Source organism: Ostrea edulis, chromosome 6 (genome assembly GCF_947568905.1).
Source record: "Ostrea edulis chromosome 6, xbOstEdul1.1, whole genome shotgun sequence".
NCBI classification, from domain to species: domain Eukaryota; kingdom Metazoa; phylum Mollusca; class Bivalvia; order Ostreida; family Ostreidae; genus Ostrea; species Ostrea edulis.
The window spans coordinates 34976204-34988837 of NC_079169.1; the positions used below are offsets into that span (position 1 = coordinate 34976204).

The following is a 12634-nucleotide window of genomic DNA, read 5'->3' on the forward strand; positions in this document are numbered from 1 at the left end:
AAAAAAATTGATATATTAATATATTTCCAAAACTTCAGATTGATTTGATACATGTTTCTATTGCTAAATTTAATACAAATTGATAAATCTTTTTCATACTTCTCTGTTTAATGTTGTAATATTTTTTCTTCGCTTCCTCCAGACCTCTCATCTTGTTGTCGAATTGTCTACAAAGCATTAAATTACTGTAAGAGAGGAAATTTAATTTCAAGTTTAAAAAAAAAGACAATGATGGGAATTGAACCGGGGACCTCTTCAGTTGGGATCGACGTCGTTACCACTTGACCATTTCACTTGTGTATCTCTGAACGATATATTTATATACATTTTATTTGTAATCATTTTTTGTTGAAAATTATTTCGGGTGATGTTATTTAAAGAAAAATGTTATTTAATGAAAACTTTTGACATAAAACTAATTATTGATAAATATTTATAATGTCATATGAAACAGTGCATTGCATGCTGGTCATTTTTTTTTAATGTACACATGATACACCTTTTTTAAAACCTCGAAAAAAGCGGATTTTGGTGGTGGATTTTATTTATATAATCTATTATTCGGACACAAATCATGCAAAACTTCAATTTATTATTCGGGAACAAATAATACAAAACTTCAATATCTGTTATTAGTATACAGAGGTCATAAGTCATTTACAGAAACAAGTACCTGTGATACAACACTATTCAGAAGGGAAGTGCCCATAGCTGTAGTCACCACGTTTGCCCCTTACTTATGGGAACACTGTACATATACTTCATCACCATGGAATAAAGAACTATAACACAATTTGAGGTGTTACATTACTATGAGTAAAATCGTTGATCCACCCCTTTTAATCGATGGATGCCGCGTACGTGAAGCTTAAAATAGATTTGGAAAGTCCCTCCAAATCTGCTTTGAATCAGAGGAAATATTGGCATGATTTCTTTATATCTCCAGGTCAGTAACAAAACATTTTTTTATGAATAATGATGATGATACGAAATAGTATTTAAATAGTTTTTAAAAGTCACATTTCCGGAATAAATGCTATCGTAAAGTCCGCGGATTGAATAACATGATTATGCGACCGAATTTAATCAATTCTGCGTTTATGATATTACATTTTGAATTAAGAATTAAGAAAATAATGTTCTTACGAATTTAACTTGTCAGCAACCATTTGCCATTCTCTGTCTTTTATTTCTTTAATCTTTCCGGACTTTCCACAACCCTTCAGAGGTCCAAAGAGGATTTCTGCTCTCGCTTTCGCTTCCTCTATTAACAGAACTTTTTCCTCAGCGGTCCAATTTTGTGCCCTAGCTTTCTTTTTTACTTCCATCGTCTCCATATTAAAAGGAAATGCAGCAGACGACAAAATTTCAAGACGTAATATTGGTATATTTACATGTTTCTATGACGTTTTCTCACCTTTTTAACATTAAAGAGCTCTACAGGGCCGCTACCAGCGCTGAAAAAATTCCGCGAAAACTGTCGCGCACGATAAGATTCTCAACTCAACTCTTGAGAATATACTCATCTAAGAATATTCTCAAATCGATTTATGACGGCTGATTTGAGAATATTCTTAGCTGAGTAATTCTCAAGAGTTGAGTTGAGAATTTTTTTGAGAATTCTCAAAGTTTTATGGCGGCGGGGCCTGGTCTCTTAGAAAAACACAAGTCCCGTGTTGCGACAAGCGTTGGCACGTTAAAGAATCCCGGCTCTGAGCGCTAGGCATAGGTCTAACTTTGTGGTACTTCATCTAGCCTATAACTGGTGACATCTCAATATGAGTGAAAAATTCTTGAAGGGACTTCATACAAACAACCATAGGGTGTTCATTGATGTTAGGCTACGGAGTGTCTGAATGGTCAATATATTCGTTAAAGTATATCAACTGATGTTATTATAAATTGATCAAATTCACAAATACAAACTATCAATGAGTCGAGTGTTGTCCGACGTGTTTCATATCAATTGTTTTGCCGTTCTTTATAGACTGATTTTCACGGACGGATTGTTCCGTGTACCTGATCAAGATATAGGGCTCACGGTGGGTGTGACCGGTCGACAGGGCATGCTTTCTCTTCCTAGGTATCTGATCCCACATCTGGTGTATCCACGGGTCCTAGTCGTAATTTTGTATTCTTTATATGATTTTCGTTATCTTCACAAGTTTGCTCACTATATAAATAAGAAGATAAAAGTTTTCGGGGAATATTCACTGATGTCAATTGATTATAGCCTATTTGTTGGGTGTTAACAAGTATTACGCTAATCGGTGGATGCCTACTGATAGTAGCCTAAGGCTGTTTAGTGGTTATTAACTGGTTGATATTAGGCTCTTCCGATGTACATTTCCTATATTAGGATAACCAGAAATGTCCAGCAGTATCCAAACTGTCTTGTCGTTGATTAGTATAATATATATTTAACAGAACTTCTTTACGATACATTAATGGTCGTAGTACCGCTTGTATCGCACCTGGGAGCTCGGTTTTCGATCCCACACCGCGCTGAAACGTAGATAGTAACCGTTCCCCACCCCAAATGTCCGGCATTAGAAGTGAATGCCGAGGATCTTTTGAATATGACCTTGAAACAGAGCTAGGTTTCTTGTCAAAGTTAGCGTTGGCACGGTAAAGAACTCTCATTGTGACGCGTCATACATAAGTGAAAAAGCGGCATTTCCCCTTAATCCAGTGACGTTTCTAAAGGGGTGATTTTTTTTAATTGAATGGGACATACTAGCACAATATTCGAAGCAAATAAAAGTTAGGACAATTCACAGTTCTTTATCACTGGTCCTAGCGTGTTTCACTTCCACTGATACACGAAGAACAAGCCGAATCCAAATAAAAACTTGGTAATATGATATAGATGAAATTCATATCAAAAGGAAGAAACATCTGTTATCAGATATAAACGACCGGGGGTTATCTGCCTTACTCTGTTGAAATATTGCTAATGGAAAATTTAACGATGTACATGTAGAAACAAGATAGTTCAGCTTTTCTTGTTTCGTGACCGAAAATGAATCTGCATAGATAATATTAGTTTTCCATATAAAGTGGTGAGAGTTACTATACGGTTCAAGTCTAAATTTAAATATCCCTGCATTATGTAGACCAGGTTTTAAGATTCCGTTTCAAGCCTACCTAGTCACATTGAAGATTCAAATTGGGGACCTATATTAACGGGATTTAATTTCTTTTTATAAGAGGTACTTAAAAATTTTAATACAAAAAATAGCCTGATTTCTCTTTTCGTCGGACATACATTAGTTACATACGGTTTACATCAGCTGGAATTAACTCAGGTGAACAAGGTAAATATATGCTGCCGTTCAGTATCCACATGTATTTAAGCCTATATACGTATGTAAAAAGAAGAGAATCTTATATCGGAATCATTTATGTTCTCTCTTTATAATAAGAGATGTTTAAATGTTTTGAACACTGATAATACAGTGATGGTTTATTCCTTGATCTCGATCACTTTTGGAGGATAAGGTTTTTGGTTCAAGTAAAGATAAAACCACATTTATATACGATGTACGTTTGTGTTTCAGTAGTTTTTCGGTCTCTTCTGCGTTTGAAATTTCTGAGACTTTGTATTTATATAGAGAGACTAAATTGAGTATATTTCACTATGCATGAGTTAAAGTAAGATGACTATTATATTGAGTATACAGTTGTATATAGTAAAAGTATTAACTACATAAAATTAAAATCTGAGTTTTCTCGAAAAGATAAACATGAATCTCAATAATCAACTGGACAGTATTGTGGTTCAGTCCGATAAACTGTACATTTCTGTGGTTAAATTACAAATATTAAAGATAATACGGGATTGACATTAACTGTTCGTCATCTACAGTGTATATATGTGCCGTGAAAGGTATGTTCGTTACAACTTTATCATATATACCAATATATTTCTAAAACATAATTAAATTTTCAGTTGTAAAGAGATATTTCATTGGTTAACTGGTAGGCTGTACCACATGAGCAAAAACAATTTTCATGATTACATCAGGAAATGTAAAAGTTATGTTTTATAGAAATACAAATGTATAGTGAATTTCCCCCTTTGCGGACATTAAGACTTAGTTTGAAACATTTGATTTTTTTCATAACTGCTGCGCGGGTTTAATACATATAGGTATTTTATTTTATAGATTTTTACCCATATGTATTCGGGTATCCATAAAGCAGTACATTTGTACAGGTTACACAATGATATTCAGGTATCTATAAAGCAGTACATTTGTACAGGTTACACAATGATATTCAGGTATCTATAAAGCAGTACATTTGTACAGGTAACACAATGATATCCGGGTATCTATAAAACAGTACATTTGTACAGGTAACACAATGATATTCAGGTATCCATAAAGCAGTACATTTGTACAGGTAACACAATGAGTTCTGAGCAGTCCGTCAATCTTTCATTACAGTAAGTTACCTACACATTGCTACCTTAAATTGGCATAGGCATTATCGCTAAAATTTCACCTTTCTGAAGACAAACAGCAACTAAAGAAAATCTCAAAACTTTATTTTAAGTCTGTATGCGTTTTGTATTAGCTTCTCTCATTAACGTTACATCAGTATCTGCAAGGTTGATTTTCTTATGGTTTGCTATAGACGACATTTTCGTCTGTGGTTGTTGTTGTTGGGATGGGGGGGGGGGGGTAAGACATTTTCTTTTCAGTTGATTTTCTGCTTGTAGAGTGTTATAAAAAAAAAAAAACCAGTTACCTTTTCTATATTTGTCTTATCTTATTTTCTATATTATTATGATTGTTATTATTTATCCTTTTTTGGCCGGCGTAAGCAATTTTCTTTTTCTTTTTTATTGATTTTCTACTAGCATAGTGTTGTAGAAGGCAAATATTTTCTTGTATTTTAACAAGTAGTAAATGCAACTATTATCAAAAGGTGGCCGATTATAACAGCTTAACACCATGCAGTGCGTTGTGCAGTCAGACACAATTAGCTTTCTGAAACCCACAATGCCGGGGGTTAACTCATCGAAAGCCCGTCACGATTCGTGTTAGTGGACCAGGTCAGGAGTGGTAGCTGCATTATCCGATTAAGCAGATTATCCTGTAACCCGGTTTATTTCATAATAAATCCACACAAGTAGTTGAGGTCATAAGATACCCAAGATTTTGGACACATCAAATAAAGTAGGATTTTGCTGTGTTTACGTGGGATATTCTATTATTTTATCAAACAACAATGTAGATTTGTTATTAATATATGAAGTGCGCCAATAGAAAAGTTGTTTTTGAAGGAATTTAAGTTTTGGGTGATATTTTTCCATTGAAATTTCTGGTAAAGATTTGTCAATAATGCAAACATTAAAGTGGTTTCATGGGAAAATATGATAATTATCGGGGTTTAGCAATAATAATTAACTTACATATAATATGTATACAAATGGTTTTACAAAATTCTATAAAAACATATTTGGAATATATGCTCCTAATGATACAGATTATTTACATATCCAAAGGGTAATGCTGATATACATGAAGTAATATAAGGATAAAACAGTAATTAACAACGACCACATCCAAATATGTCTGACAACATATTCATATTTTTAATTTGGTTTCCAGGGAAATAGACATTGTTTCATTTTAAAGGTGTATATTCTCTAAGAAACTTTTTTGATGAATGTTTTATAGCTATAAATATTAAATCTGTCTTGTCCAATGTTTAATGAAAACATCAATAAATTTCTAAGTCTGCGTTTTTATGACAATAATCGATTTTTTCGATACTGCCAAAAAAAAAAAATATACCTACCTACCCACCTTGAAAAATGTGGGTCGGAGTACATCAAACAAAAATATTTTTAATGATGGCCTGAGAGAGAAAATAGCACATGAAATAGATAGTTTTTATATACTTTATTTGAATGTTTAATTTTCTAATACATTGTAACTATATCACATTTTATACGAAACTAGAAAACAAATAGATTTGTCAAGATTTCTTCCATTTTAAATTTTGGACACGTCTTACAACAAAACATGGATTATATGTGACAATCACTAAATTCCACGTGTATGAGCATGCACTAGAAGGTATATTTTATGCTTTGGTATGATATACCTGTTGAAATAAAATCTTCAAGATGTGTTTGGGCCACCCGAACTCGCTTTTAAAAATCAAATTGATATATGTATGTATGCGCATAATGTGGGCTTTCATATATTAAATCGACATTGATAAATAAATGCATTAAAACTCCATTAAATGATAATAATTCATATCCTAAAATATACATGCACGTCTTAAAACTTGCATACTTCATGTCAGTTAGTATGAGTTAAGACGTATTTTTACTATTATCATTTTTTTAATTGCGTTGTTTAAAGTGGCGTAAGATTTTAAATTTTCTTATATTTCAGACTGCTTTTGTTGTTCCGGTAATAAATAGGTAGGGGGGCTCTATAGAAGAAATCTGAATATCTATGAGGTGTTTACTGCATCGATACACAAAGTAATATAAGATTTCTAGTACGGGATTTAAATGTTTATCTCATATATACATCGCTTGATGTCTGGTTGTCCTCAGAATTTCATCCCTAAATAATTGGTATTCAATACAAAAATGGAGGTAAGTTAAGACGCTTGTACATTTTTTGCACATTCGAATACACATTTAATTTGCTTTCTAAACGAATAAACGCAAATCCACATCAATTGGATATTTAGTATTGTAGTAATCAACTATAGTATTTTATATTTGTGAAGAAACAATCTCGATATCCTTTTTCACGGAGATAACCCTTGAGCTGGTGAAATTTTACTTGAAAGAGATATACGAGGCGAACTCGACTTCTGTATATTTAGAAGTTGCATTATTTCGATTCTGCTAAAGTAGATACAACTACTATTCCCTCACATCCTTGTGAATCCAGCAGGGTCCCGCACTTCAGGCTGTTCGAAACAATTGATTTTACCCCAATATTTTTAGACATCCCATCGTATTTCATCAACACTTTGTCCATAATGAGATTGAATTCGGCAACACTTTTTTCTTTCATTCTGCCGATGAGCCATGTTAACATCCATAGTTTATAGTGGAATAACTATGGGCATGGCCTTATTTGATGGTTGCGGCGACTTTATAAACTATAACATACGCACGCTAAAATCAAGAGAGTATTTTCATATATGCCCTCTTTTTTTTTTTTTTTTTTTACTTGGTTGAATAGATAAGATTGTTATACACCTTCATTTTTTTCCTATATAAAACTAATACGATTTGGAATCAACATTTTAACTGTTAAATCAACTCTCACACTTGTGGTCTATTGACCGGTCAACAGTTTACGAACTGTTAACCGGGCAATAGTCTGCCTTATTTCCATTGGCTACGCAAGTCACGTGATTCTCGGCCTGCTGCTCTGTTTACGTCATGACGAGGTTCAGTGATTTAACTGATGATGAAATACAAAATTTATTAGATGAAACGCTAAGCAGGAATATGAAAAATGTGATGATTGATTATGAATTCGGATATTGGGTATGTTTTCTTTTAAACTATAGTTGATAAACGTACGCAATTACACTGCCTTGTTAAAAGTTCGAAGTCGAGAAAACATGTGCATCTCGTAAAAACAACTTTTAATAAATGAAGGTGTATAATAAAACAGTTATAGACTGTGTCCTCGGACAACAGCTGTTTTATTTGACCCTCAAACGGACATGTTGCCCTCATCCTACGGCTTCGGGCAACAGATCCGTCCTCGGGTCAAACAAAACAGTTATTGTCCTCGAACCCAGTCAATAACTGTATAATATAATGGTACAAATATCTAATTTGTTATATTCTTACTTTGGAGCTAATAAACGAACGCTATTGTGATCTCCAGACAGAGATTAAGTCCCCTGAATACAGATAAATGAAAACCAGTTTCAACGTGGATGTGCAATCGTTTCATTTGAATTTTCTGTTTCTATTTTAGATTAAAAATGGCGGACTTGCTGAAGCCGACGGAAAGTAGCCGGATGAAGGAGAGAACATTAACAGACTCCAAAATCGCGCTCAAAAAGGAAAAGTCAAGCATGAGTGTAGACAGTAACAAAACAGGAAATGACCTCAATAATTTAAAAAACGGAAATATCTTAATTGAAAGTGACATACCAAAAGATAATGTGAAAACAGATGATCAGATCAACAGAGATTCAATTGAAAAGGACAAAATTCCGGTGCACAATAATAGCGCGCTTGGTGACGTTCTACAACAGGCTTTGTCCTTTGAGGAAAATGACCTTGACGAATATGACCCAGATTTATTCATAACAGAGGAAGAAAAGAAAGCGTTTGAGTATATGTTAGAACAGAAACGAGCAGAGATTGTGCAGCGGAAGGAAGATTTTGAGAAATGGGTGGATACGATCACCAGACGTCGAATGTTTGCGCTAAGCAGAATGAGAAAAATAAACATATCGAACGGAAAGAGAAATAAACTCTACGGTAAATTAGAAAAATTCATCACAGACGTTTATAGCGAAAATGGCGATAACTCTAGAGGCTCCACCCCCGGGGATGAAAACGGAAATGTATCCAAACAAAGTACTAATATAAAAACCGGATCCGTTGTGCAAAATAACGTGGAGATGGACGGACAACGCGCATCACTACTCAGTCGGGAGGACACGGGATTTGTTTCACGTGACAACGACCCGTCCATGAAACCAGTTCAAGAACAGACGCCTCTAGTGGCTCCATTACATTCGTGATGGAAGCTGTATGACGTCATTTGGTCTTGCCTTTATAGTTCTATTGGTCAGGATCAGTTCGCGGCACTGTGCATGCGTTGTTTTGCTAATGATGTGGTGGTAAAATCCGTTTTGGAGTATAGAAGCTGGGTTTGGTTTCATAGCGAGGCACTTTTTTATGAGGTGAAACGTTATTGTGATTCTCTATCTGAAGGAAACATCGCGTGAGATGGTATAGCTGGTGCATGTATCAGCTGATTCAGACTTGTTGAATAGATAGTACTGTATTTGAGATCAAGAAATATTAATAAAAGATGTTACATATGTTCACGTCATTACTCATGATCCTTCCTTTTACACACACACACACACACACACACACAAACACATCTTTTGATAAAGACCTACCGTGGGTCACAAGGCCAGTATTTTCGCTGGAAGGTGTGTCTCGGCTTCTATATGCGATTGATCGCTTTGCCATTCCTTATTGCGATATTCAACCAATGAAAAAGCCCCTATTTCCAGTCCTCGGTAGCATAGAAAAACATGATTTCGAAGCCAAGATTTTGACTACGTTTAAGTTGGACAAGTTACAAAACTTTCAGCGAGATGCTTTTTATACGCCCGTCTATAAAAAGCATCCCGTATTATGGTATGGCGTTCATGTCCGTCCGTCTGTCTGTCTGTCCGTCCGTCTGTTAGCTTTTTCGTGTCCGACCCGTAACTTAAATACTACAAGGCCTAGAATCATCAAACTTTGTCTGTAGATACATCTTGGGTAGAAGGTGTGTCGCACATTAAAACCAGGTCACTGTGACTTTTCATTAAGAAGATATCCGTCTGTCCGTCCGTCTGTTAGCTTTTTCGTGTCCGACCCGTAACTTAAATACTACAAGGCCTAGAATCATCAAACTTTGTCTGTAGATACATCTTGGGTAGAAGGTGTGTCGCACATTAAAACCAGGTCACTGTGACTTTTCATTAAGAAGATATCCGTCTGTCCGTCCGTCTGTTAGCTTTTTCGTGTCCGACCCGTAACTTAAATACTACAAGGCCTAGAATCATCAAACTTTGTCTGTAGATACATCTTGGGTAGAAGGTGTGTCGCACATTAAAATCAGGTCACTGTGACTTTTCATTAAGAAGATATGGCCATATATGGCAAAAACTTGTCCGGCTCATAACTTGAAAACTATTAGACCTAGAATCACCAAAATTGGTCAACAAATGCATCTTAGGTAGAAGGTGTGTCGCATCCTACTTTAAGGTCACTGTGACATTTAATTAAGGTGATATAAAAAAATGTTTTAATGGGTACAATCTATACTGTTAACAATATGCGACGGGCGTATCATGTGCCGTGGCGGTGCACTTTAATCTGCATTATTGAAGCGGAGGGCGTGTTTGTGTCTATAAAGACAGAGGAGGAAAAAGCCAAGAGTTTACTATCATACTGCGTACGAGTCTATGTACAGCTATGTGTACATGTTCAGCATGAGTTCGTAGTTCGTAGTCATTTGGGAGCAATGTGGTTTTTATACCCCCGCAACAAGTTGTAAGGGGGGGGGGGTATACTGGAATCGGGTTGTCCGTCTGTCTGTCCGTCCGTCCGTCTGTAGACGCAATGGTTTCCGGGCTCTAAAGCATTATCCTTTCCACCTACCGTCACCATATCATATATATGGACTACCCATGGGATGAAGATGTTCCCTATCGATTGTGGGGTCCAAAGGTCAAGCGCACTGGACATCGAAGTAGCAATATGGTTTCCGGGCTCTAAAGCGTTATCCTTTCCACCTACCATCACCATATCATATATATGGATTACCCATGGGATGAAGATGCTTCCTATCGATTTTGGGGTCAAAAGGTCAAAGGTCAAACGCACTGGACATCGAAGTAGCAATATGGTTTCCGGGCTCTAAAGCGTTATCCTTTCCACCTACAGTCACCATATCATACATATGGACTACCCATGGGATGAAGATGTTCCCTATCGATTTTGGGGTCAAAAGGTCAAAGGTCAAGTGCACTGGACATTGAAGTAGCAATATGGTTCGGTTTGTCATGCCATTTGTTTTTTACACCCAGAAAAGAGGTAGTTTATACCTATTACCAACACCCTTTGGGGGATTGGGGTAAGCGGGGGAGTATTCTTAGTGAGCATTGCTCACAGTACCTCTTGTTTTTAACAGACTTGGTATTTCATCGGTTTGTATAGGTATGTTAAACTTACTTGCGTATTAAGTACTGCCGTAATTTGTTCCAGTTGTGTCTACGGCACAATTTGAGCCAGTAATTGTAACCTTCGAAATGTGGTAGTTTGGGTTTTACTTTTACTTTTATTTCTGGATTTCGATCCGAAATGTGGTAGTTTGGGTTTTACTTTTACTTTTATTTCTGGATTTCGATCCGAAATGTGGTAGTTTGGGTTTTACTTTTACTTTATTTCTGGATTTCGATCCCGATGTAAATTATTCCCCCGTTTGTATTTAACCACGCCCACTTTATCTTTTAGCCATCCACTTTAATGACAGTTTCTATTGTTTAATTTGCTATATAAAGCCATCTAGCCTACTATTCGGGGAAGAGAGACAGCTGGCCTTGCTTGCTACTCTTCTCCTTTTATTATTCCTATTTTGGAATTACGTTTTGTTCGTCTACTTTGCCCCTTTTTACTTACTAAATTATTACCTTTGGGTTGGGAGAATTTCTTGATAGATTCTAGGCTAAGTCCTAGGCTTTAGGAGTGTATATTTGTCACATTCATACCGGTAATAAATTCGTAAAATGTTATTTATCTTATTTTCATTTCTATTTGGATTTATTTTCAAGTTTCTAATCACAGTGTAGTTGGGTCGTTTCGAAGTCGCCACTATCAAAATAAAATAAAACAAACACAACACGATGTACAGACTATACGAACGCCAGACTTGCTACATTATTTGGTGGACCATGACCAGGATAGCATTTTCATTGTTGTGGAGAAGTGGATGTTAAAGACACGTGCTTCACGCAGTGAGTCCTATTCAGCGATACGAACTGCTACCTTATTTGGCCGTCCGCGACAAACCAGGATAGGATTTCTATTGTTGTTGGGCAGTGACTCTCATAGACACGTGCTTCACGCAGTGAATTCTGTTTAGAGATTCGGACTTGGCTGAATTCTTTTGTCATATTTTTAGTCAAAGTTGTTTTTTCTTTTTTACATTTACCTTTATATGGTTTTGTTGATATATTCAACGGTAAACTATTTTTGCTCACCATGCAGTTATGCAAAGGGGTTTCAAACCTTTATCAGATTTAGATAGGATAGATTTCTTAACGGCGAAATGTGCTTTGTTAGAAAGCCAAATCAAAGTTAAGTTAGAACAGAATGGGAGTCATTTTCGGTCGATTTTAGGAAAGAAATTAATCCACCATTGTTTGATGGGAGTTACGATTTTCGAAAAATTTTCATTCAGTTTGAACATGCTGCTAAGTGGAATGGCTGGAGTGAGAGAGAGAGTGTGCAAGTCAACTTCTTATGTCTTTACCTGGGTCAGCAAGACGCATTCTATCTGAAATTCCTTTAGCCGGATCCTTAGACTTTCGAACATTGAAAGATATGTAACCGTCATGTATTTAAATTAAAACACACTCATCTGGTGGTTCGTAGGTTCCACTAAATGTAGGTAACTTTGGATTCTGAAATTGGTTTGTAGGCATTGTAACATTACCTTGTAACCTTGACTCTTCCCTGGTTTTACTCATCGTATTGACTAGCCTAGTCAAAGGGGGAGGTGTACCCTTAGCTATGGGAGTACTGGTTACTTGCTCTCTTTTGAGACTAGCATTTAATAATACTTCATATTCCTCTTTTGTAAGGACTTTATAATCTGGACATTGATTTATT

General features: G+C 35.8%; 2 protein-coding genes across 6 annotated transcripts in view; one reads left to right on the forward strand and one right to left on the reverse strand.

Moving 5' to 3' along the window:
* Positions 1-1627, reverse strand: part of LOC125665961 (uncharacterized) — a 2369-nt gene extending 742 nt beyond the window's left edge. Inside the window, exons 1-2 of the mRNA XM_056139415.1 lie at positions 1147-1627; positions 100-167 (exon numbers count right to left, since the gene is read on the reverse strand). Of these exons, the coding sequence (XP_055995390.1) occupies positions 100-167; positions 1147-1337 (259 nt within the window). The 5' untranslated portion in view covers positions 1338-1627. The remainder of the gene's footprint in view (positions 1-99; positions 168-1146) is intronic.
* Positions 1-9064, forward strand: part of LOC125648189 (uncharacterized) — an 18747-nt gene extending 9683 nt beyond the window's left edge. Inside the window, exons 1-2 of one of the 5 annotated variants that reach the window (XM_048875150.2) lie at positions 3102-3212; positions 7983-9064. In XM_048875150.2, coding sequence (XP_048731107.2) covers positions 7990-8760 — 771 coding nt within the window. In that variant the 5' untranslated portion in view covers positions 3102-3212; positions 7983-7989 and the 3' untranslated portion in view covers positions 8761-9064. Of the gene's footprint in view, positions 1-3101; positions 3318-6529; positions 6629-7206; positions 7541-7982 lie in introns of those variants that run through there. The other 4 variants (XM_048875149.2, XM_048875151.2, XM_048875148.2 and 1 more) reach the window with 4 other exon arrangements.
* Positions 9065-12634: the final 3570 nt, after the last annotated feature.